At 28.2% G+C, this 27,908-nt stretch overlaps 2 protein-coding genes across 6 annotated transcripts in view; one reads left to right on the forward strand and one right to left on the reverse strand.

Moving 5' to 3' along the window:
* The window catches only part of Vps13B (vacuolar protein sorting 13B), a 240,096-nt gene extending 226,401 nt beyond the window's left edge, over nucleotides 1-13,695 (forward strand). For all 5 annotated transcript variants that reach the window (XM_087154944.1, XM_087154946.1, XM_087154947.1 and 2 more), the window contains 2 exons: nucleotides 10,421-10,552; nucleotides 12,802-13,695. In XM_087154944.1, the coding sequence (XP_087011070.1) occupies nucleotides 10,421-10,552; nucleotides 12,802-13,026 (357 nt within the window). In that variant the 3' untranslated portion in view covers nucleotides 13,027-13,695. The remainder of the gene's footprint in view (nucleotides 1-10,420; nucleotides 10,553-12,801) is intronic.
* A 12,865-nt stretch (nucleotides 13,696-26,560) lies between these two features.
* Trs33 (trafficking protein particle complex subunit Trs33) lies at nucleotides 26,561-27,248 on the reverse strand. The gene has a single exon (XM_016068989.5). The coding sequence runs from the start codon at nucleotides 27,093-27,095 to the stop codon at nucleotides 26,628-26,630; it is 468 nt and encodes a 155-aa protein (XP_015924475.1). The 5' UTR covers nucleotides 27,096-27,248; the 3' UTR covers nucleotides 26,561-26,627.
* Between the last annotated feature and the right edge of the window lie 660 nt (nucleotides 27,249-27,908).

The raw sequence follows: 27,908 nt of genomic DNA on the forward strand, positions 1-27,908 counted from the left end.
TGCTAATTAATTAGTGCTAACTATTAATTAAGTTACGAAATCAGACACAAAAACGTACTTTCTCTGAATAAACATCCATTTTTTTTTACATATTTGGATTTCTTATCTTCAAAATATAGGGGGTAGCCGCAATCTGGGAAATGTGGTCCCCATAGTTTGGTCAGGAGAGCGATTCAAAGTTCGTACCACTTTATGTTAATTTCGCTTTTTGCGTTTTCAGTCATATTTTCAAAACTAATGAAGCAATTCAAAAAAAAATTTCACCCACTCATAAAACTCATTTACCCAAAGATAATTCCATGCAAAAAATATTTTTTAATAATTATTTATTATTTTTTATTATTTAATTAAAGTGAGGATGAAAAAATATTGAATTATAAGGTATAAATTTTTTTATACCATATTAATCTACATATTTTTCAATTGAAAAATCTAAAGTTTCAACTGTTTTTATTTATTAGAAACTGAGAAAAATTAAAATTAATGATTTTTAAGAAACTAATTTGGCGACAATAAAGAAATAACTAATTGGGGCGATTAATATTAAAATGTGATAAACTTGGGAGGAACTTGACTTCGCGCGCGTAGCGTAAAATTTCATTCATATTTTTTTCGCTAATAATCGTTTGCTAATCTTTTTATTTTTATTTCTTTCACACTATAAAGTACGATGTTTCTTTTTTAGTCATTTAATAATTTATTTGCAATTTAGTAAAGAATTTTGAATAAAAAACACTTTATTCAACAAATGTCTAGTTTTAAAAAAACGTGCTTCTGATAGAATACACCAGATTGTGCTTATTTAATGTGATTATTATTTATTTTGTTTTTCAATAACTGATACAATTTCAATAATATACATACGTATGCATAGATTTGGAATAATATATTTATCAATTTCTTGAATATATATTTTATAAATAATAATAAAAATACGTAGTCAACATTTTTAAACATCTCTCACAACATCGCAAATTTCTCAACATCTTATAGGGTAAACTAAACAATGAAGGAACACTTAAGCTTAGCTTGCCTTTAAAAAAAAATCATAAAAATTTCAAAATTTGTAATTTTAGCTAAATGATGGTGTTGACATATTTGTTATTAAATGCAAATTATGTAAAAAAAAAGTTAGATATCTTACATAATATTGTTTTAAGCTTTTGGTGGTTTAAATAATAAGTAGTAAGATGACCAAGTGAAGGAACAGTTCTTACCAGTGAATAAACACTAATTTTCCAGTGAATGAACACTTAATTTTGAGAATGTTTGATGCTCGTTAGGAATCCATAGGCCACACAAATGTCTAAAAACAAGATTTTTCTTGGAATTACGACATATAACCATAGTTAATGTGGAAAATATTACTTTTTTTCAGTCATGGACTGGAAAGTAAAATATGTTTGAATACATAATTTAAAAAAAATGTTTTTAATTTTTTTCTCACAGTTTAATAGTCCGTTCTAAATTATGAATGTTTATCATTGTGTAATCCGATGATGTTTTTATTATTATTATAATTCAATCATTTTTTTGTTTACTCTTTTCCCCATATTTTTTAAGCTTTTTTTCAAAATCTTTTTAAGTATTTTTTTTCCTCTTCGTCATGAGTAATTTATTTCTTTTTCTTTTGATTTAACCTTCCTCTTTTTTCCAAATTTTTGGCCAATGTAAACGTATCTTCGAAATTTCTTTTGATTTTCCAGTTCCATTTCCAGAATTCCTCACTGGATAATAAATGAGAAAAAGGAGTTTCGAAGTTTGAATAAAACCCATCTCTCATTGACTTATATCTATCTAGTAGTTACTTATGAAACCAATTGTTTTTGCAACTAACAATGCCTCAAGAGGACTTATCTCAAAATCAGTTTTCAAGATACTTTCAATATTAACCCACTGACGGTTTTGATATTTTAATTTTGACTTCTTCCAAATGGTTACAATATCTAGAAATTGCTGTTCCTGAAATAGCCGCTTGCATTTTCTAAGAACCCTTGCCAAACGGTAAGAGATAATTCCTACCCCCTATAATGGAAAATGGTGTTTGAAAGGCCATTTTTCTCCTATTATTTACTTGACAGGTGGGGTGGTTTACTTTTTGAGGTGTTGTAATTATAGACTGTCCGCACTATCCCCTTTGCTCAGGTCATTTTGGACGTGAAAGAAATACTTTTCTAATCTGTTTGAAAATATTTCATTTTAGCTGTGAGTGAGTATAGAATCTCTTGCGGCAAAAAAAAAAAGAAAGTAAAATCTAGCGTTGCGTTTTAAAATTTGTTTTTATCAATATTTTTCTTTTTATTACATCATTGTCCTTTTTATTACAGTATTTTTTGTCGATAACGTAGATTATTTTATATTGAATGCATCAAAATGTATCTAAAAAAAATTCGACTTATTATGTAGAAGTGCAAGTGTTTAATTAATTTGGAGTAATCAACTTTCCCATTAATGGTATAAAGACAGAAATATTCTTTAAAGTTGTGTGAAATATTTCAAACAAACCTTTTTTAATAATTCAATTGCATTGAATCGGTTATTTAAAAAAAAATGGCTCGAGTTTTTTTTTTGAATGAAATAATAAGTATTTATTCTAGAGATAAAGTAAATATGGTAATAAAATTTTGCTTTTTATTATTTTAACAACGCAAAGGTTTATTTAGAAGTCTTAAAAATATTAGTAAAACGAAATTAAAATATCTATTTTATTATTAAATTCATTCAATTAAAATTCGTTTAATAAAAGATTAAAATAATGATATCAATTCACGACTCGTGTTTTTTCTACATTAAATAAAAGTTATGACACATGGATAAAGAGTCTAGTTGTGATGCTATTCATTTCTTTTTTGTACAGATCTAATTTTATACCTAAAAACATGGCAAAGCCAATGCTAACTCGATTTAGTAAAATATGTGACTTATGCTCATTTTGAAATTATCTATTTAATTTCTAGATATGATGAAAGCTCGTATGAACACTTAGTAGCAAAATAAAAATTACTAAATATCTAGTTTTTGTTCCTTCAGCTGTTTAGACTTTAACTCTTTTAATTATTAATTTTACATATTTGATGGAACTATATCTCATTCATTATAACTATTCATTATAACTATTCAATAATACTTTTATATTTACTCCAGCACAATAATTTGTGTAATTTAACTCCACTTTTACTGCAATTTACCTTAATTGAGTTATTTTGCTGGAGTTTGTTACAATCGTCAGAAGTTGATGGTATATTTTTATAAATTTACTATCATGCTTGTCAGGGAAGTAAAGGTGGCCTGTGCGTAAGGAAGATCATACCATCACTATTATTCCATTGTATGTGGAGCCTTAACTTCTATGAACCTCTGGCTCACAGCAAACTGTTGTTGAATACTTGATTTAGTTAATTATTATTATTAATAAATAAGTGTTAAAATTAATAAGTATTATAAATATTAAGAGCATATTTTGGGTAAACAAATTATAAAAATAAGATCTTGTTAGTTTTGAATAATTTATAAAATTATAACAAATTTGTGTACATTACAATTCTTAGAATGTCACATTATTCATTTTTTTTTATTAAATATTAAAAATTATAAGCGATTATTTAAAAAAAAAATTTTTTTTTAATGTTATTTCAAGAGTTTGCACAAAAAGTTATAGAACTGCTTATTTTATTTCAAGGGTATAATAAATAAATTTAAACATCAAAAATAACATAACTGGGGGAGGGAGGCATCTTCAAGAGCAAAATATGAAAAAACAAATTACGATACATTTCATCTAATATCAGATATGTGGAAACTTTTTGAAACTTTAACGTCTCAATATTATTATACTGGTTATTATATAAAATTCCCTAAGGCAAATATTTATTAACCCTTTCAAAGGCCATGATAAGTATACTTAACACCACTGTTTAAAGTTCATAGCGAACTTTTTTACCACTTTCAATTTAGGTTTCCATTTGTTAACAATTTCAGCTTTCTTGAAGCGCGTTTGAATAAAATTGGTTACCATTTATTAGTTTAAAAAAAGCGTATAAAAGTTATAAAATATATAATTCCTTTTAAAGTTTGTAGCATTTATAAAATTTATTTTATAAATAACGAAAAATAAAAGTCAATGAGTTCCTAATAAATCGTGGTAAATATACTTACCTAAGCTAAATGAGTTTTTTTTTTCTTATATCAATTACTATTCTTTTGTCAATTTCAATTCCAAAAATACTTTAACTTACCTTTACTAGAAATAAATAGCCCATTAAAGGATTAAAGTAGCAAATTTCCAATGTGTTTGTATAAACTTAATTAGAGCAAATTAAGTACAAAATAATTTATTTAAATAAATTTAAGAAATAATAAAACCTTTATTATTCGGCAGTTTATTCGACATCGTATTATTCATCTTATTATTCGATATTTTAATACTTTTAAGGTGGTACATTTCCAAGAATATGTATACCTTTTAAAGGAAATAAAATTTTATTACAAAAATTTTAGGAAATTAATTAAAACATTAATTAATATATTAAATTTCATGTGAAACCTATGCATATATATAATTTAAATATATACACAAATTTCTAACCAAAAAAAAGCCAAAGAGCCTAGCTGTCAGATAATTGACATTTAATAATAATATACTCCCTCTTCTACATTTGAATACTTTTGCACTGCTTATTGATACTGATGAGTTTATGATTTTGATTAAACATTTTTCAGAGATTTCAAGGTGCTATGCTATCAATTTACAACGTTTACATACCAATCATTCCCTACTTAAATCAGCACCAAATTAGTTTCAAAATTCTTTTTTGAAGCTAATTTAGAAAAAAAGTTGGTGCTAAGAAAAAAATTTCTTTCACGCTGTCAAACAAATCCCCTTTTTGTTAGGACTCTTCCATAGGTAATCGCATAAAATGATATTTTAGTTAATGAACCGTGAATTCAATACAAGTATAATTTTACTGTTGTTCTATTAAACTGCATCGAAAGTTATTTATAACTCAACTTACTGGAAATGTAGCAACTGATTTGGGAGGAGAGAATATAAAATTATTAACATAGGATCATATGAAAAAAAAAGTACTTCGATGTTAAGTGAGATGATGCTAACCAACCTGCAATTACACCCTTAACTAAAATTGAATCATTAATTCAATAATTAATGCCTGCCTCTTAAACTAGATAATACTTTGAAAGAATAGAAATGGAAACTGAATATTAAACATTAATTTTTTAATAACTGACAAAAAATTGCAATTTGTAATTTTTGTGCTTTTTTTTTTTTTTTTTTGTATATTAGAAATGTTTTTTGAACCAGCAAAAGAAAAAACAATAACGGGAAAAGCTACCATTAGTTAATCGCTGAATACTCTATAAATTAAAAAGAAATATAACTAAATGGAAAACTATTTAAACAATTGAAGATAATATTTAATGTAAATAATTTATAAACATTATTTTTAAATATATATCAGATTCCTTTTTTCCATACATTTAGGTGACTTTCCTCAGTTTTTGCAGTGAATTTACAAGAATTTAAAACTATTATCGAAATGCCAGTTTGCGCAATTGCAACTTGCAAAAATTCTGATACAAAAACAAAAAATATAATTTTCTGCATGTTCCCTAACGTAAATGAACAACTATGTAAAGAATGGATTCCGAAATGACACAGTTAATTTAAAACAGCAATACGTTTATTCTGTCGTTAAGAACTTCTATAAAAATTCATTATCTAAATAGAAACCGCCTCGTTACTTCAAAAAGAAAGGCAGGTGAAAAGAATTAAAAAATGGATAAAGTCAAAGAAAATTAAAATGTAAATAAAAAGTATAAATAAAATATATAGTATATAGTTGAAATTCTCCTAATTTCATAACATATTTTTTAATGTAGTTATTCTAAATATTTATGATTTTTTAAAAAATTCTATTCTCTTCAATTTAAATATCTATAAATTATATCATCGTAAATTTAAATATCTATAAACAATTGTAAAATTTCTAATGTCATTATGAACCTAAATTATAATTTTGTTTCAGTAATTAGCATTTAAGGTTGATGTTTCCTAATGATTAAGTATGAACAAATTGCTATTAACGACATATTTTAAAATCAGGGATTCTAAATTTAACTCAACTTATCGCTATAAAAGAATATGTAGATAAAAAAAGTGTCGATATATGCTTTCATTTTTCTTAATAATTAAAGTTAAAACTGAACTTTTTAAAATAAAGTATTTATAGTGTCATTTTCGCCAACTAGTAAAACATTTTTATAAGTTTAAGATGGTATTTTTTTTAATATAATAACCAAGAAAGTTTTTTTGAACTATGTTTATGAACGGAAATAATGTATTAATTACGTAAAGTTTGAAAGCTAATAACCAGAAAAAGTCTAACTTATTTTTACAAAGAGAAAGATACAAAGTTATATCTTTGCTTGCGATCTCCGAGATCTGTGGACACAATGACGTCATGAGGAGGGAAATCGTAGCTTCAGCTCTAAGAGCGGAGTGAACTAGCCCTTCTATTCTCTTTAGCCCTGCTAAGAACCTGTACCTATAACATATGTAAAACTTATTTTAATATCGAGTGAAATAATTTAATATGTTGTGTAACTAAATGGATAATCCCAAGAAACTGAATCGAAAATATAAAAACTTCATTGATTTAAAAAAATAATAGATGATAATAAAAATAGACATGTTTTGAGCGTCCAATAATAAAAGTCACAAGTTATGCAAGCCTGACAAGTCTTGAGAATGGGCGATTATATTTGAAATCTCGAAACATGTCGGCTTTTACTTCCCTCTTCATATGTTTTGAAGCCAGTTGAGTTTTTATCATCAATTATACTGTTTTACATTTGGGTCTTGATCATTATTTTGATAAGGATTTTACACTCGTTAAAGTAAACATATGCATTTTAATATTTTATCAGGATTCATGTGGTCTTTAAAAACGTAAGAACAGCAATATTGTAAAAGTTATATTTAACTTAAAAATTAACATTTTGACACCAGATATTTTGAGTTAATGAAATTAAATATTTTATCTTTTAAGTTTTTGTGCCCCCATTTCAGTATCTTAAGGATCTTACGAGCTCTGTTTAAAAAGAGAGCATCAGATATATATAAGAAAACAAAAATAACCATAGTAGCAGTAGTTGGTGGTAAATGTAGCTTATCGTAATTGAAGAATATACTGTGTGACATTTTATGGTGAATTTGCGAACGTATAAGTTTCAGAATGTATCGAAACATGAGGATGCTATTTGCTAATCATCTTTATTCAAAGAAAACGATGTAACCTAAATATCTAGTAGAATAAAGCGATTTTTTAAACAATGAAGACTACAATATGCAACATATTATTTCAATATCTTATTCTTCAACATAACATATTTCAATCTTTTTAAAATGCCACTAAACATTCAGCAATTCCTTGAGTTATAGAAAAAAGAAATATCGTAAATTATAGAAAACCTTGTGAATGTGCATTAGAATTATTATACAATCTACATTTTATTTTTCAAGCTCTTTTTTTTTCTTCAAACTTTCTTGCCTAGAAGACTTGATTAAAGCTGTAAAAATGATTATCCCTAAAATTTTGTATATAGCTATAATAAGTTATGTTCATTTGATTTTAGCATAAAATCCTCAAATAAATATAGTAAAAACAGTGTAATCTAAATAATATCAGATAAAAAGTTCATGTATTTAAATTCTAAAAATTATCATAAATAATTTATAAATCGATTCAAATTTACTTTTCAAAGGAGATTAAAATAATTTTTTTTTTTTTTTTTTTTTTGCTTTTTGGACAGAAATCTCCTAAAAAAATTGTTTATTGCCTAGAAACTTCGAGATATTTTCTATTAACAATAAATTAAACCTCTCCGAGCAATCACTGAACATTATTTCAATTTTTTTACTATCAGAGCTTGGTTGCGTAGCAACCTAGTAAAATTAAGCACTCCTCTTTTGAATTAGTCAATGGGTTATCTTAAAATATTTATTTGCGCAGGCGACTTTTTTTGGCGGTTTTCTGGACTACTGCCAAATATATAAACGTTTATTGCGGCCCAATTTATAACTCAATTTTTTTAAAATTTTGTCTACCCCCCCTAATTCAAGTGTCTAGATTCCAAATATGTAAAAAAAATTATATGTTTATTCAGAGAAAGTACGTTTTTGTGTCTGATTTCGTAACTTAATTAATAGTTAGCACTAATTAATTAACATATTTGAGGTCACCCCCAGGAACCATTAAGATTGACACTAAGTTCGTGAAAATCCGATCATTAGAACGAAAGTTATTCAGGGTGATTCAGTTTTTTTTACGGACTGTACATACTGTGATATTAGACTGAAATTTTTTTTAAATATATATCTAGAAAAGTCAGGTAATTTTATTCTTCTACTTTAGTAACAACCCTGAATACTGCATTTGCAGAAAAGTGTATGACCCTTGAATTTATCACCATAAAAGTTTATAATTTAAATTTTTTAATTGAGCTTCTTTTTCATAAAAATGACTGAATTACCCAAAAGTTTGAAACAATAAATCCTGCAGGTAAGGCAATATGCTTGAGCCATATATATAATTAGTGGATTGTCCCTAACTTTGAACTATTTGCAATGTTTATCAATTTGGTGAATGCAAACAAAAAGAAATATTTTTTTTAAAGATTAATTATTTTGTAAATCAAATTTACTTGATAAATAACAGAATTCATTTGACTCATTCAATCAACTCGCATTATATATTGCAGGAAGTTCAATATTGGTATGTCCACATTAGCCCCATGGTTTCATTTGTATAAGGATTGCTTTTTCATTTGTTATGGTTTCATTTGTGTAATTATTGGATTTAAAAAAATTCAAATCTACCAAGAAAAGTCAGGGGAAAAAATTTCTCCTTTTTGAGTATGAACCCTGTAAACGTTATTTTTATGATCATGTTTTTTTCAAAAAGCATGTCAATGTGAAAAGGTTAAATTGAGATTTCTAATGTTGAAATTTTTTTTGTTCAAAAATTAAGAACAATTTAAAAAATTCTTATAAACGTTTTTATTATGATGATGAGGAAATAAGAGAATTTCTATTAGATTTTATTCTTCACGTTTTTTTTCTTTTTTTTGAAATACGGTAATTGGAAAACTGAGATGTTTAGCTTTAGAATTTTCTTTCAATAATTAGGATTGATTTCTTTTGTTTTGCTTTTGAATATAATTTTTTATGGGCATTTATCTGATAGCACTGTTTTGATAGATTATATCTCTCTTTACGTTTCATGTATTATTTTTGATCGGAAAACATTATTTTTAGTAGTGAAGTTTTGTTTTCAGAATTAAGAAGAAATTTTTTTCTATTTCCCTTTTTTTTTCAATTTTACCACTTTAGTTTTTTTAATAGTTGTTACTCACTTTTTTATTAATGTAAATATTTCTAATTATTTTAATATCTAATTATCTTTGTTATCTTAAATATTGTTATATTTTAGTTTTGCTTTACCTCATACCAATAACATAGCTAATATTTGATATTTTTTAATAATGACTAAATTTATTTATATATAAAACTATATATACTTATTCACACATATAAAAAATCTTTAATAATATTAATTAAAGTAAAACAAAAATGTTGCTACCTTTGTTAGCAAGAGCATTTGTTTTGCTTTACCTCATACCAACAACATAGCTAATTTTTGATATTTCTCAATAATGACTAAACTTATTTATGTATCAAACTATTTATACATATAAAAATCTTTAATAATATTAATTAATGATTTTTTAAAACAAAAATGTTGCTATTCGGCCGATTTTTTGGTACTCGGCCAAATCACTATTCATTTCATCCCTAGAGACAAGTAGTACTCTATGTCTCAATCTAGGGAAAAAAAATTTATTTGATTGACAAGGCCTGACTGTGATTTTTAGAGCATTGAGATATTCTAAGATTTATGATGAAGACCTCACCATGCTCTAATTAGCTTACTACATATTCTCTACATCCATGCTACTTTTACAACATAATACAACAAGAATAGAAAAGGTGACAAATTAAGCACACTGGTAACCCACAATTTTGTTGGAACAAAAACAAAGGATGTCAGATTATCTGAAAAGTTCTTTGGAAATTTGTTTAACTAAAAATGTTTCAAACCAACAATTATTTTCAAATTAGAATTTTAAAATTTCTTTGAATTTTGTTGAAGCTAGTAAATTATTTCTAATTGTTCACAAATTCTATAGAAACTTGATAAACTAAAACTGCTTCAGTCCTTGTACTTTTCAGAAAACCTAGATTCTATCCTAGCTTGTTAATTAATGCTTAATTTCAACTATGCATAAAATGTGAAATGAACAAGCCCAAAACGATAAAAAAAAATTTAATGAATATTTTTAGGCCCTGTGTATTTTAGCTGATGATGAATTTACTGTGCTGCACACATTTGCCTTGACAGAAATACGTTGCAATAAATCTGAGGCTGACAGAAGTACACTGATCGTCATTCCTAGTGGTACTTTCCACAAACAAGTATGAAGTTTATCTTATTGTTTTAAGCTTATAATTTTTATCTTTTAGAGCAAATTTTCTAATTGTATTAACGGAGCTTTTAAAATTATATTCTCAAAGAACAATTCTGACATGTTATAAGAATAAATTGTGCACATAAACAATTATTTTATTCTAAATATAAAAAAACTAAAACATAAAAAAACACTGTGTTATATTTAGTCTTAAATTAATAATGTTATATATACTCCATGTTGAACACAATGTAGACATGATCAATATGTTCCCCAATAGCTGGCCCTTCAGTAGTTATGAAAGAACGGAGTTTGTTAATCTGTAAGGTTAAATTTCTTTAAAGATTAATTTGGAAATGTCTTGAATTTTTTAAGTGTATTAAGAGCAGGGTTAAAAGTTCTTCCTTCTGTCGAGTTAGCATATAATTTATTAACATAATAATTACCATCATTTCTTTAACTATAAATGCGACAAAATGCCCAAAATTTTAACCAAATATATTACAAGGGCTAACTTATAAAATTTTTGCCATTCAATGTGGGTTTTGATGTTGTTCAAAATTTTACAGTTGCACATTAATTTAGTATGCTTTAAAAGTTAACATTTCAACTTGGGGAAATAATACAGACATTACTGCCAAGCATAGTGACTCTATTAAATAACACGAAGAAAGCAATCGGATTTTATCTAAAAATTAATTGATATATGAGTGGTCCACTATTAAAAAGTGTTGATAATAAAAAGTTTTTAGCATTATTGATAGCTTTCTATCGTGTACTTAAAAATACATAAAAACGAATAAAAAGACATTTTAAAATTTTTTGAGTGATTAACACATTTACTGTTGATCTCCTACCATCTAGAATTTCACTCTAGCAACTATCACACACTAGCTCTTTATATAGTTTTCAGTTTTTAAAGTGGTCTACTAAGACAGTATTCAACAATTTACATTTGTTAAGCAGTGAGTTTTATCGATTTTATTTAGGTTCTCATTTTTAGTTTTGCTACTTAAACCTTTTATATTAGAGTTACTAGTTTAATTTAACATTTTGCTCAGATCTCCCAGTTTTGTAAATTATCAGTTGACATTGATTGGGAAAATCCCCCTCTTTGACAATGGATAGTTGTAGCCGTTTAAAAATACATAGTGGCTAGCTTATATTCATGCTCAATTCATTCAATCGGCAAAGTGTTAATATAGTTTAATCTTAACTGATTTATCCTTTATAATTGGAATGTTTTCCAAATGCTATGAATATTGAATGACATGATACATCTGTTTGAATGAATTTTTATTTAAAAGAATTGATCTTTGATCTTAATTCTCTTTCGTAAAAAACTTTACAAATTTGTAATAATAATATATATACAGTGTCAACTATTATTAAAATTAGTTTATATACTTTTAAAACCAGTATAGATGTATTTGTAAATATTATAAAAACTTGTATATTTGAATGTTAATGTGTAATAAATAGATGTATAATATTATCAGCAGCAGTGAAAAGTACTACCTAGGCATAAAAGTAAAATAAAGTACATTAATTTAGCTGTTCAAGTGAAGAACTTTGACAGTCATGATATACTTATAAAATAAATGATTGCATATATACACACATCTACTGCAACATATACACTGTGCAGATTCACTAATAATTGGCAACAATAAAATTAAATATTGAAGTTTACAATAACTGCCGGCCAGGTGGCGGAGCGGTTAGCGCGCCTGACTGCGAAGCCATTGGCTGCGGGTTCGAATCCTGCTCTGGGCATGGATGTTTCTCTCTCTTTGTGCTGTCCTCTGTTGCGTGTGAATGTGGCCCACCCTATAAACGGGTTTGTGGCAGTGTAGCGTGGGCAATGTTACTCGCCTCCGTGACTTTGGTTCACAGGTGCCCACTGGGTAACGCTAAATGAGTAACAATTCTGGCATCTTCATAGGCAAAGATTCAAATTCAGTGCCTGCCATTGGAAAAAAAAAGTTTATAATAACTATAAATATATATTTCATAGGAAATTGTGATACGTTTTAAAATATTTTAATTTTCTAGAAAACTTTATTATCTTAATTATAACTCTATGTTTACTTTAATGTTTGAAATCATTGATGTTTTTAAATAGTAATTTTTTTAAAACAAATAGTGAATTAAATTTTTGATTTTAATTATTTGATGTAAACCAAAATCTCTCAGATGTTTTTTTTTTAAAAAAAAGAAAAACATTTATGGCATACAATTCCCTTATTTTTACAGGACTCTCGAGATGCTCTAGATAGAGTTGTGGATTATTTAAAGAAAAATAGAGTAGAAATTTCAAGTGATTTTGAAACTTCTTTCTTTAATCAAGAAATTACATCAGACACTTTCGCAAAATCAAACTCTTCATGTTTTATATTTTTTCTATATCCTAAAGATCGCAATTTATTTCTAACGCTTTTTAATTACGCAAAAAATAAAGCGTTACGTAAAGGATTTTAAAATATTATAAAACAAATTTGTTTGAAAGAAACTTTTCAAGAAAAATAATAAGTCATTATTTCTGTTTTCATATTTGATGTTGAATTTTGTTCAACTAAATTTAATTTTTCTGTTTAATAATTGAATCATTTTTAACTAATGAACCTACAAAGAAAAATATAATGAATTGTACTAGTTATTTATGAAATTAAGTTGGTGTATTAATAAGCTGTATGCAATACATATATACTGTATGCAATATATAAGCTGTGTACTGTTTGACAAATGAAATTTTTATATAAATTATTTATATAATGTAAAAACTGTTAACTTATTGTATTGCATTAACTTTTATGTGTTATTTATAAATTTAAAAAAGTAATTGTGCTTTCACAAAATTTGAACTTTTAGGTGTTATGTTTACTATGTCATGTTATTGTGTGAGTTATTTATGATGTTAAGTTTGTTTATTTATAAGCTGTGAACATCCCTTCAGCAAATACTATCATTTATTATAATATATCAACTTTTGTTTGAATAAAAATTTTAAAGCTACATCAGTAAAACTGATGTTTGGGAAAATGCAATTTTTATGTTAAATATTCATATCACATAGAAAATTATGAACTTAATGTGTTACAGAGACTTATATCTGTGATTTATGAATTAAAAGGAAAAATAATCACATTATAACAAAATTTGAACCCAAGTGTTTACATGGTATGAATATTTATCAAATTTATAAACTGATGTTTCAAAAATGCCCTTTTTATTTTTATATTAAATAGTTAAGCTATATTAAAATGATGAACTTAGTTACAAAAATTATGAATAAAAAAAAGTAATTTTAAAAATAAAATCTTACCAAAGTTTAATCTATTTATTTAAACTGTATAATTTGTAATTTACACTTTGTATATTCTACCAAATTAATCATATAATATTGAAATATATTGCTCTGTGTTCAAATAAAGCCTGAAAGTTTTTTTTTTATACTGTAGTTGTTGTAAATTAGTGAAATTAGTACCATTTTTAAACAATGTTTTAAATAGTGTTTTTTAAATTCATTGAATTAAAAAATCATTTATGTAAAGTATTTTGTAAAAAGAGAGATATATTTTTACATGCAAAATAAATACTTCTTCAAAAAACGATGTTTGTTAAATCAATTTTTGAACAATACTCTCTGCTTTTTTTTCAAAAGTGACCAAGTCTAAAAATGAATTCAACAGAAATATGAATTTAAAAATCCAAGTAAAAATCAAAATTTGTAATTTCATTACAGTCATACGGTATTTATTTCATTATAAAACACTGCTGTTCTTTTAAGGTTAAAGAATTGCCAATTTAACATTTTCAGTCTATCTACACTGCCCAGATAAATTAAGAATATGCTACCTAAGTCTTACATCATAACATGGTGCTGGGCATCAACAAATGAACTGTGTATTGAATTTGCCGTAGTGCTTTTAAAAATTGGCTGTTTTATAATATTGCTGTCATTCTTTTTCAGAGAATATTAATCTATCTATACTACAAAGATAAATTAAGAATACTCAAATTAATTTTGAAGTAATGTGCAGCAGACATTGGTGCATGATTACCACTTTTAGTTAGAGGCCTGTTTTATTTTGAATAGAGCCCAGGAATGTCGACTTCGCTGTGCTATGCGTTAAGAAATAAATTTGTTGTATATGGACAGTTTTAAAATGACTGGAGTCAATTCTTAATTACACAAGATTATTTATTTTTTGTATAAAGTCAAAAGGATAATGTTTGATCAATGAAAAGGAGCAAATGCATTAATAAAACTAACAAAAATTATGAATAAAGTTATTGAGTTAACTGTTCCTATTCTAAACAGAATTTTTTTAAAGCAAGATTCCAGATTAAATGTTTTATAATAATTCAAAAGAATTATTATACAGATATTTTTTGGAAGACTTCTAAATTTTTATGAGATCAGTCATGATATAAAAATGCTTATATGACAACATTAGTCCATTAACCAACACAATGTTGTAGCTTAGACTGATTTTCCTTACATAAAAGTTTTTTTCCTGAAGTGCACAGCAGTTTGCAAAAAAAATATTAATAGGCAAATGAATAACATATTTTTGAATAATTATATTCAGTGTAAAAAAGGTAAAAATTAGTCCAAGGTACAATATTTTTCCTTACACTCAAGTTTCAATATTAAAGTGGAGGGAGATCAATAAATTTTGTAATGAAAATTTGGATCATAAAATATTTTTAATCTTTTTAGCATTTACATCCAAAAAATAAAAGTGTTTTGGCACTTAAAAATCAATGTAGACATACTTAAAAAATAATTAGGACAAATTTCAGTTTTTAAACCAAATACAGTTTGTTACTTCTTTTTTTATTTTTTCCTCATTCAATAACATTTTCTAAATGTGATATAATTTTACTTTAGCTTTAAATTCAACAAACCTCCACATCGATCTAATTAACCACATTTGCTATCTTTATTCTTTTTTACCGATGCCCACCTGGGGAATGACTTACGTCATACAGGCATCTGAAGGGCAGATTTGTTGGCCACTTTTCCAGGGGTACCATATTAGGTGGGCCAATGTTGCTCCCACAGTAAGGACAGATAGTACAGAGAATGAAAGAACATCCATGCCTTGCCTGGGATTCGAACCCAGAACCTTTCTGATGCAAGGACAGTTCCCTGACCCCTACACAGGCATTCAACTTGCTATCTTTATAAAGGGCTGAAATTGTTTTGCTTCAGCCTGCTCTTATAAATATCACTGCTGAAATTCTCACAAAAATTTCAAAAATAGTTTGTAAAATTTGTCAAAGATTTTGTTTTTCTTCTTACACCTAATAATCCTTCTAGCAGCTAAGTAAAAAATTGTTTTATTAAAAGCATTATCACATTATAGTGCTTGTCCAGAACAAGATAAAATATTTCGAAAGTCCATTAAGTTCCTCTCTGAACACAAAAGACAGGCAGGGGAAGGGAAGACACTCATGTGTTGTAAGTGACCTCCTAAAAAGTTATCTTTTGTCAGAAGTTTAAAATTGACAGTGGCCACATGTCTAGAGGGGCTAGTTAGAAAACTGTTTTGCTATATTAAGAATAAGCAAGGATGAGTTGGTAGTCTATATTACAAATAACTACTACATTCTTTGCACCCTTTATTAGAAGAACTACATATTTAACAGAATATAAGTTGGCAATTAAAAATATCCACTTTCAATCCATAAAAATGTTAACATGATACAAAAAAATTATTGCATATTTTAAATATACTTGTATATTACGAGGGTTGTTTCTTTTTCAACCTCCGATCGCACAGTATGATGGCCAGGAATGCAGCATGTGATTGGTGTGCGCAGTAGGCGACTGTGCATCTTCCCCGCTCAAACGCTCTGTCATGCCGATTCCAACAGGTCATTTCCAGTTGAGTTGCAGTCACATAAAAATGGCTGTCGCTATTGATTCTCCCGCCAACTGTGAATTGCGAGCTGTTATTCGTTTCTTACAGGCAGAAGGGAACAGTGCAGCGGAAGTTCATTGAAGAATGAGTCGAGACACCTTTACGAGTGATGGCGTTGTTCGTGAATGGTGTTGAAAATTTAAAGATGGCCTAACTGATATTCATGACGAAGGCGGTCAAGGACACAAGTCTGTCGCTACAGACAACATTGTTCAGCGCGTTGACCAAGCGGTTAGGGAAACTCGAAGGTTCACCGTAAGTGAATTATCGATGAAATTTCCAGGTGTTTCAAGATCTGCCCTGTACTCTATCATTACTGAACGGTTGCACTACAGAAAAGTTTGCGCTCGCTGGGTCCCAAGGATGTTGACTGACAACTACAAAACTCGCCGAATGGGTGCAGCTTTCGATATTTTCTTGGCCGTTTTAATACTGATGGAGAAGATTTTTTGAAATCCATTGTGACAGGTGATGAGACATGGGTTCAATATAACACACCCGAAACGAAAATCACAACAATGGATGCACACAAACTCTCCAACGAGACCCACAAAATTCAAACGAACCTTCAACAGCCGTAAGATTATGGCAACTGGTTTTTGGGACCAAAAAGGTGCATTGCTTGTGGAGTTTATGCAGCCTGGAACAACAATTAATGCAGATTCATATTGTGAGACTTTGCGAGGCTTATGGAGAGCTATTCAAAACAAACGAAGAGACAATCTGACTTCTGGAATTGTTCTGATACAGGACAATGCCCGTCTCCACAGCGCTCGTGTAACCCAACGACTCCTTCAGCAATTTCAATGGGACATTTTCGAACACTCACCATACAGTCCCGACCTAGCACCGAGTGATTATCATCTTTTCCCTGAACTGAAGCAGTGGCTTGGAGGGCAGCGCTTCCAAACTGACGTGGAGCTCAAAGAAACCGTCACAACTCACTTCCAATCATATGCGGCTACATTTTATGAAGAGGATATTGCAAAGCTTGTTCACAGATATGACAAATGCCTTAATCATTATGGTGATTATGTAGAGAATAAGCTGTATTGTGCATTACTTTTGGTAATAAAATCTTTTTTGTATATTGACCCGTCTTTTCTTTACAGCCCATCGAAGGTTGAAAAAAAAAAAAACTCGTACTTTACAACTTTACTGAAAATGCAAATAAACACTTAACATCTAATATTATTTTAATAGTAATACATGTATAAAAGTGATTACTCCTCATGCTTGTCTGCAATATGAAAATGTTGTTATTCTGAATTATTTACATAAATATAATTATTTAGCAAAATTATACCTGTCGAATCAACAAATTTTAATATGAAATAGTTAACGCAACATATTTTTCAATTAAAAAATATTTTAAAGAAATGAAATGATGAGCAGAAATAAATAAGACAAATGAGCTAGATGTATATATATATATTTTTTTTTAAATTTATTCTAACATAATGGAACTTAAAATTTAATAATATACTTAGTAACATAATGCAGTATTAAATAAAAGAATATGCTAAAAAAATTTTTTAAATGAATTTTGTGTATTTTTTATTTCATATAGAAATAAATTTTGAAAATATTCTAATAATGAATGAAATATAAAAAGTATATGCAATATTAATTTGTTTATATTGATCACAGAAAAAAATAAAATGAAAGAGCAAGTATAAAATTCAAAAAAGCACTTTTTCTCATTAAGCTTTTAATTTCTAACAAGCATCCCTGTGGCAGAATTTTTTTGAGCTATCTGTGACTACACTCTCTAGCACTAATATCTTTCTGCAAGATACTTCTAATACTAACAAACATACTTGTTACTAATCTAAAATAACAAATACGCTGTGTTTACAAAAAAAAATATAATTTTCTTAATTGAACATGTAATAATTTTTTATTCTAATATTATGGGTGATATTCTCGCATTTTGTTGGTGGGGGGGGGGGCGAAAAATATTATTTACTTCTTCGCATTTTGTAAATAATCATCACAATAAAAATTTTTTTTAAATATCATGAAATCCATAGTACAGTACAGAACCCGTTATCCGGAAATCAGAAAACCGGAAAACCAAAAAACCGGAACGAAATTCAATAAATTTTCTCGCCATTATTTAAAAAAAAATTTTTTTTCCTCATAAGATTTTAGGATTTTTCTTTCTTTTTTGAAAGATGTTTACCTTACCATCATTTTGGAAATAATCATAGTGTATTACTTCATCGTTTTTTCTTCTTTTTAAGATTATTTCCAATTTTTTTTTTTTTTTTAGTTCGGTTTAACAATAAAAAAAACAGCTTTTTGTAGCGATTCAGAAAACCGGAAAAATCATTTATCCGGAATTGCGATGGTCCCGATCGTTCCCGATAATCGGTTCCCTACTGTAGTAATTGCCAAAAAAAATATCTATGACGAAATCACGTAAATCCTCAAACATGTGTTTCTTTTCGAGATTAGATTGTTGTAAATTAATAATATCTGATTTTTAAAAAAAATATCACATTTAAAAACTACGGAGAAATCAATAGCAATAATTTCCAAAAATTGGGTAGAAGTATTGCTTTAAAAAATAAATATTCAAATGCACGATTCAAATTTACCATATTATTTGAATTATATCGGGATGTTTAAAAACCACGTGAAAATCAATATAAAAAACTGCCCTAAGAACAATCAAAACATTACATTGATACACGATACTATTGGTGTAAGTTGAACTCGTCAAAAAATGATTATCCAAATGTACGATTCAATTATTACGTGTAAATTTCTGTAAAAAAGAAAAGTAAAATTTTTTACTTTTCAAAAGAAAAATCTTTCTGCAGGAACTCTGTAAAGTTCTGCGACAACGTCGCCGCGATTCTGCCATGGGGACAAGCATAATATGTCTTTAACAAGATAAAAAATAAATGAAAAACAGATTTTAATTTTAACTCGCTCAAAAATTACACCATTTAACTAATTATAAAAACTAAAAATTACATATTTATGTTTAATTAAAGTAATACAGATTCACAAAACCAACTAAACTCAAAAATGAAAATTTTTTATGACAAAATGTAATATATTTTTTTCACTTGATTCAATTCAAACTAAAAGAATTTATATAAATAGTAGAAAGTAGATACTGCTTTTTAGACCTACTGGAACAAGAAAGCAGGGACGGCCGCGGTTGAGATGGGCTGACTCGATGGAGTCTGATTTTCTTGCAATTAATGAAAAGAATTGGAGATAAAAGATAAATCAGAAGTCCTGATGGAGAAATCTTCAGAGGAAGGCATTGGCCCACATTGGGCTGTCTGACCAATAATGATGATTAGTAGAAAATTAAATTGTTAAAGGAAAAAAAGCAATCAAAAACATGAGCCTGGTTCGTTTTTTTTTTTTTTTTTTTGTCATTGGGACATTTTATTACGTATTAAATTGAGCACAATATTTTTATTATATATATAATATATAAAAAATATTTAAACTTGTTTTTTCTAAAAACAATGGTATTTTTAAGATTTGCTATTACTCTTTGACAGGTAATAACTATAAGTTAATTATTATCAGTCTAAATATTGATTTTAATTCTTTTATGTCACAATTTAGACAGATTCTTTAGATTAAGTAAAACTAAAGTGTTCACCAATTACTGTTTGATTTCAACTCATAAATTTTATTTTTGATTCTCAATATTTGTTATTAGTTATACGCAGGGGAGCAGAAAATATTTGATAATGTAAACGAGGTATTGGAGGAAATTCAGGCAGAAATGGAAAAATTCCCATAAAATTTTTAATTGTTAAAAAATTAGCAGCTTTGTAAAATTGCTTCTTGTTAAAAAAATGATCAATTCAATTTGTATTTATTAGATTGAATCCTTAAGTTTATAAGAGGAACCTTAAATTTAATTGAATGCCTTATTTCAGTACATACTTCTATTAATTTTAATACATGCTTATTTATTCAATAATTGTGTCAAATTAAATGAATTTTTTTCATATAATAAACTTTACCTACTTTCCAAAAATATTTTGAAAAAGAGTTAATGTACTGAAAGAAGAAAAAAAACTCTTGATTTTGAGGAATTTTCAAGTAAAAGAAAACTGTTCTGAGAAAATATTAGGCATTCAGAATTTTCTACATTCAATATGAATATTTCTAATAAATTATGACTATAATATATTCCCTGATATGTAAACTAATTATAATTTACAAAAAATTGTAAAGTTTGTTAAAATGAATAAATTTTTTTCAATCAATAAATTCAAGGGTTTAATTAAGTTACTACCATTATTTAGTATGGTTACTAGTAGGGTTCACAACAGTAATAAAAATTTAGTGGTTCAATAAGACCACCTAGATATTCATTTAGCAGTCCAAAAATTTAATATGGTAGGCAAACTTGAGGGGGGGGGGAATCAAATTTTACAAATTACGTAATCATTGTTATGGTACACATCAAAAATTAGTTACTGCCATTCATTACATCCTAAAACTAATTAGGTCTATTACCCTATAATGATTAAAGATTAGTACTAAATAAAATTAAAGGGAAATAAAAGCTAAAATTACATTAGTAAACAGATTCAACATATAGATTAAAATGCTTAGACTAAATATATGAAGAAAACAGAGAATGTAAGAACTAACAAAATATATGAATTAATTATCTAAAATTTATAAAATTCCAAATGAAGTCAATTCTAAAAGAATGAAAAACAATGTTTTATTGATGAACAATTATATTGTCAGTAGATAGCATAGCACAACATGAAAATTAAATTTGTACCAGACACTTTTAATAATTCCATTTGAAAAATTTTAAAACTAAATCTAACCTACACATAGAACAATAAAATTAGTAAAATTTTTTACATAGATAGCATTCAATGTAAAAAAATACCTATTTTTTGTAACTATTTTGTAACTTTGAAACATATTTCAAAACAATTTTGTCGCCTACAAGTATAGTTTTAGCGACATTTGTAGAACATTTGGTGACAATTGTCGCCATACTGGCGTGAACCCTAGTTATTAGAATAAATTTCCTAATCATATTATTTTATAATAGTTTTAGTGTGTCTACATTCTAGTCTATGCAGCTGAGCATCAAATCTGTAGAATGGTTTCAAATTTCTGTCTTATTCATACAAAACTGAAAATTGAACTGGGAGTGCAGAGGGCTTTAAAACTAGTATTTTGTAATCACATGCTTCGGAGGGAAAGGAAGAGTAAAAATAGGAATAAATGGAAATTGATATAACTTATAACGACTAAGATGATGCTACCCGATGGAAAAATTGGCATATATTTTTGAAGTGCTTGAGATATGTCGCCTGTTATTTCATTTTTGTTAATTTCTGATGCGAATTCATTTTTAATCAGGTAATACCTTACTGCTTCAGTTTTTTGGAATTATTATTTAATTGAATAAGATGATGATTAAGTGTTTATTTGTAAGATGCTTGTTTTTGTATTTCTATTTTCAATGGTTAAAAAAAATAATAATAATTTGTAACGAGGAAATGTTAAAAAGAGGTTTTTGACACAATGGTTGAAACTGGATAAAATTGTCAAAATCTTATCAACTCTGGTGAGAATATAAAGAAAATATTAAGTATTTTCATCACTTACTTTTCTAGTTATTTACTTTCTGTTTACTATAACTTACTAAATACTTTTGTTAGTAATAAGAAGATTAATAATATGACATATTTTAAGTATTAATATAAACAAAAATTTAATAAATGAAAAATTATCATCCACACTCAAATGCATAGTGAATTAATTTAAAGTAATGGTTCAGCTTACTACTCATTACATAACTTTCTATCTATTGAAAGAAAACTTTCTCTATTCTTATTTTTGATAAATATTATTAGCTCTTTACAGATGCAACTTCTAAAAATTCTACTTTGCAGAGGTATGAAGAAGTAAAGGGAATGATATTCGTTATTAGCTTTTTGCATTTGGGACATTCGTATCCTACCACAGTTGCAGACCCCGTGGCAGAATAGCAGCGACACGGCGACATTGTCGCAGAACCTTACAGAGCTCTTGCAGAAAGATTTTTCTTTTGAAAAGTAAAAAATTCCTTCTTTTCTTGTAGAAAAGGCACTTTTCTTTTCTATAGAAATTTACACGTAACATTTGAATGATGCATTTAGATAATAACTTTTTACGCCGATAGTATCGTAAATCGATGTAATTTTCGGCAGTTACTGATATTAATTTTCGACTGGTTTTTAAATATCCCGATATATTTCAAACAATATGGAAAATCCGAATCGTGCATTTGAGTATTTACTTTTTAAGGCAGTGATTCTATCAAATTTTTGGCAGTTATTGCTATTGATTTCTCCATAGTAGTGAGTTTTCTGTAAAATGAAATGCGTGAATATCACCTCTCAAAAAATATTTTCATGTTCAAGTAAAAAAACTATATAATAGTTTTTTGTTGTTGTTGTAAACACAGCGTTTTTGCTATTTTAAATTAATAACGTACTATATGTTTGTTATTATTAAAAGTATCTTGCAGAAAAATATAAGGACTAGAATTTGGTCTCAGATAGCTCAAAAAACTTCTGCCTCAGGGGTTGCAGAAAACCCACCTACCCAGTAAAACCAGAGCGGGTTTTACTGGGTTTTTCTAAAATTGATTTCTATTTTATTCTCTGGTATATTAAAGAGCTATTCTATTGAAATATATATGTAGTCTAGCCTAAGAAATTGAACATATGGGGAAAAAACTAAAAACAATCTGAAAAGAAAAACAATCTGGAGGGAGAGTCACCTTTGATTCGCTTTCTATGCAAAAATAAATTTCCTCAAATTTTTTTAAAGATCAAAATATAAATAAAAAGTAATCCAGTGTTAAAACAAGTTTCAAATGTGTGATGTATGTGTGTACAGATAACATTTTGTATCGTGATGTCAGAAGAAACTTTTTTCAGACTTTTGCACCAATTTATGTGTATTAATTATTAATTACACCTTAACTACCTATATGTTAAGTCAATTCATAGAATTAAACTTAATTATTAATATAAGCTTTTTTAAAATAAGTCACTTATTCCTGCCCTTTCTTTTGAAAAAGAAAACCATATAAAGCATGAAAAACCCACCCGGGTTCGGTTTTTCAGGAAGAACCCGGGTCGTTTGCACCCCTGTATCCTACCAAACACTAGAAATAGCAAGATTACTATTAAAAGATGAATATTTGAGTTCAATGAAATATTTCCAAATCAGTATGTATGCCAAAATAGTCAGTTGCACTCAAGTAACTAAAAAACACATCAAAGCAACTTGAAAGGTATAACTCATAGCCAACCTCGAGTAAACCATAACAACTACATTCAATTAATTTCTTCAAATTCAAAAGTATCCTCTAATATAACTAATAATTATTAAACATCAGAATTGAATTTGTGGGGGTGAGTAATCTTCAAAGTCAACCTTCATCTATGAAAAAGTACCCCACCAAAGAATCGAGTTAACATGTCCTATATACTAGAGAATTGGAATTACATTTCTGTAGTGGTAGATACACTACAGTACTCCCCCCCCCCTCACCAGAATTATATCTGTGATAGAATTCTATGAACGAATACCACTAGTTGATTCATCGCTGTTTAGTGAGAAGCCGGGAGAGCTGTATTAAGTTCGCAATCGCCCCTGTGTTGCCATTAACAGTCGAGTGAATACGTTGTACATTGTATGTGATCGAAACTGAATAGCAATAGCACGTGGAGGAGGATAATGTCGTAGTCACAAGTAGCAAGTCAACTGTTCAATGTGAACCATCAATCGAAGTACCCGTGTTCAAATCGTAGTGGGCGTTTCTGCCGACGTAGGCGTGTTTATATTACGTCCAAAGGTTACCAATGTAAGGATAGTAGGGGAGAGGGGGGTACATTTCAACATGGGGCACCTTTCAACAACTAGAATTTCTGCTTTCTAATATTGTTTAATGATTCGCCAATATGCCAGACAATAAGCTTTAACTAAGCATAACTATTGACATTTAGTTTTAAGCACTTTCTTTTTACCACTGTTGTGTTACTCTGTGGAACATGTTTTAACATTCCAAAAGTAAAAAGACAGTTTTGATTTTAAAACTGTTTATCTACCAGTAATCTTTTAATAAAGTAAGTGATAATTATTCATCTGCTAGTTTATTTAATTCTGTTTCTAACTGTATTATTTATTAGTAAAAAGTCGTTTTCTAAAGTGGTTGATAATACTTTAACCAAAATGTCTGCACCAGGGGCAGATTTCAACAGAGCTTAGGGGGCACATTTCAACAGTGTTGAAAGGTGCCCCAGGCTTATTATTTTTATGTTAAGTAATCTTGCAGAAGTCATTAGTCTGCAAAAGGCCCATTAATTACGGTTGTTACATTTAAAATACTCAACTTTTTCTGTAAGGCATTATTCTAAATTTTTTGAAAAACATGTGAATGTGTTCAAAGCATGTTTGTAAAAAAAATTTCAATTATATGAAATTTTTTTAAAAGCTTAAAACCAAGATTCAGTTTGTTGCATTGTTGTTGAAAATAGAATTTATTTACAAAGAATTCATTAAAAGCATCAATAAAATAATTATTTTAAAATTTTATAAACATATTCAAGAAAATTTAACTTAGAATGAAAATAATTTAATTTTAAGAAAATTGAAAAGCTTACGGTGTAACATTAAAATTCTCAATCCTGTTATTTTACCTTCTTACAATTTATAAAAATGTTGCGAACATATAAAAAAAAAGCACACTAAACCAGAAGTTAGTGAAGAAAACATTGAAAAAGCAATGGAAACTGTCAGAAATGGTGCATGTTTAAGAGCAGCAGCAGGCTTATTTGGAATAGACTTTTCAGCTTTATTTTATAAATTAAAAAAAAGAAAGTCAAATAATTGTTTGGTTGGTGAAACCAAACAATGTACAGCTAACACAAAATGCTACAGTTCTAAATACATAAGCCAACAAGTTTTTGATGTCCAGCAAGAAATCCTGCTTTGTGAATACATAATTACATGTTCAATTCTCAATTATAGTCTAACTTACAGACAAGTTAGAAAACTTTCCTATGATAACGCAAAGTGTTTCAATTCCAAAATTCAAAGTAGCTGGGACAAAAATAAAACCTCTGGAATTGACTGGGTTAAAGGTTTTACGAAGTGTCACCCACAGCTTACTTTTAAGAAAACCGGAAAACACCAGCTTTGCAAGAGCTATAGCTCTTAATAAAGAAAATGTTCAAGAATTTTTCAACAATTATGAGAGAACTCTTAATTCTGGTCATTTTACAGTGGATCAAATATATAACTTGGATGAAACTGGAGTTTTAACAGTTGTTCCAGCTCCAAATGTTGTTGCCAAGCTAGGAGCTCACCTGGTTCGGGAGGTAGTTTCTGGAGAGCGAGGGAGCATGATAATCAATGCTTTATTTTCCAGAATGAGAGGATATTAGTGGTATAGAAAGAAATGACATTAAAATGAAACTGCCTCAACCAAGTTTAAGCTGCGTAACAGTTAAGCTGTATTTTTCATGACATTCTCCGTAAACTTTGATTTTATTAAAGACAAAATAATGCAGAAAAAACCTAAATCAATCCAATATGTTCATTCATTATTATTAATTTATGAATAAAGTTAATTTTCCAAAATGCATGATCTTGTTACGTTCTCTTCAATTGTTGAAATGTGCCCCGCCACCCGTTGAAATCTGCCCCCCAGGAGGGGTAGATTTCAACAAAATACATGGTTCACTAAATATGTAAAATTAGGTATTTTGTCTTTGGCTTAGACCTTTGGAAAAAATTTAGAGGTTACCTCAAATATCAATTTAATAAATAAAAATTAGAATTTAGATTTTGAAAGCAATAAAACTTTGAAAATAATTCTTAAGCAAAAACTGTTGAAAGGTGCCCCCCTCTCCCCTAATAATGGACAATATCAACCTTCATCTATGAAAAGGTACCCCGACATAGAATCGAGTTAACATTACTTATATACTAGTGAATTGAAATTACATTTTTTTTTTGTAGTGGTAGATACACTACAAATTTGATGTTAGCAAGATTGAAGCAAAGACTGTTTTTAAATATTTTTAATAATATATACATTGAATTATACTAATTACTACAACGAAAAGTAAGTAATTACATTCGATGAGCTATTACTTGAAACTTACAGTTAGGTGGTGTGGATACATCAGCTGTTACAACAGATACTATGCCCAAATTCATTAAAGCTCCACGTACAAGTCCACAGGTGAAAGCTAAATACTTTGGAGTTGCACTCAAAAACTGATCACTATGCGTTACTCTGGAAAGAAATCTGAAGGAATTATCTTGAAGAACATACACACCTTGATTATTAGTGCGAAGATTATTAATTTCTTTCTTAAAGACATTAGACCAAAAATCTTTACAAATGAATTTCATGATGTCTAATTCATCTTTAAATCGGGCCCAATCTTTTGTTAACCTTTCCACTAAACGATAACCAGTGCAATACCCGATAGCTTCGAGTTTTGAAGCATCAAATTCTTTGCTATCATCACTAAACGACGTAAAAAGAGACACCAATTCTAAATGCAGCAAGTCAAATAGCACTTCCTCAGCCATTATTGGTAATTTTAAACAATTGTGAAGGAAATTTAATCATATAGCGTAGAATTTATACTGAAGAAAACTGCTTTTTCGATATTAATTATTGTTTTTGTTTCCTGGCCATTCCACCCCTAATAGCATATTTGTACAATACGCTACTGGTTGCCTATTTCTGTTGAACATATTTCCTTTTAATCAGATGGTAAAGGGGCCTCCCTGGCCGAGCGGTATCGCTGGTCCAAACGCTCTGTTAAGCGTGGAGGTAGCGGGTTCGAATCCCGCCGTAACCCTGGATGTATTCTTTGTGATGTCTTTCTCTGAATTGTTCTATCTGTATTTTCTACTTGACAATGACTTATAAGCCTATATATTGAGCACACAAGTCAGCAAATGTATGTAATTTCAATAAATCAATCAGATGGTAAACTTTTAAAATCTTATTACTTGAGTATAGTTAAGAGCGGCGAGCTCTCTGCTTATCGCTTATAGCTCTGCGTTTTCTTACTACTTAATCTTATTACTTAAAATCTTATTACTTATTACAGATACTTCAGAACGCCATTGAAAAAAATAAGAGAATCTGATTGGTCGATTTTTCACAAAAAGATATTTTCACCATTTAGATTTTCATTCTTCTTTAACAGTGATTGGAAATGCGTGAACCACATAGAGTGAGAATGTAATTGCCCTAAACGAGCATACAGTCATTCGAAAAAATAGCTAAGCACCGTTTGTTCTGTCCTAACTCCTGGACCCAGTTTTTGTTTTTTTCGAAACGTTCTCACTGCCCTGTCGTGACGCAGTATTTTGTTAACTAGAAATGCGCGA

This window comes from Parasteatoda tepidariorum, chromosome 11 (assembly GCF_982258835.1).
Source record: "Parasteatoda tepidariorum strain Cologne lab strain chromosome 11, Ptep-v5.0, whole genome shotgun sequence".
NCBI lineage: Eukaryota > Metazoa > Arthropoda > Arachnida > Araneae > Theridiidae > Parasteatoda > Parasteatoda tepidariorum.

What these genes read in the sequence shown, in the direction of transcription:
- Trs33 (XM_016068989.5), bottom strand. Translation starts at nt 27,095, where the DNA reads ATGGCTGAGGAAGTGCTATTTGACTTGCTGCATTTAGAATTGGTGTCT.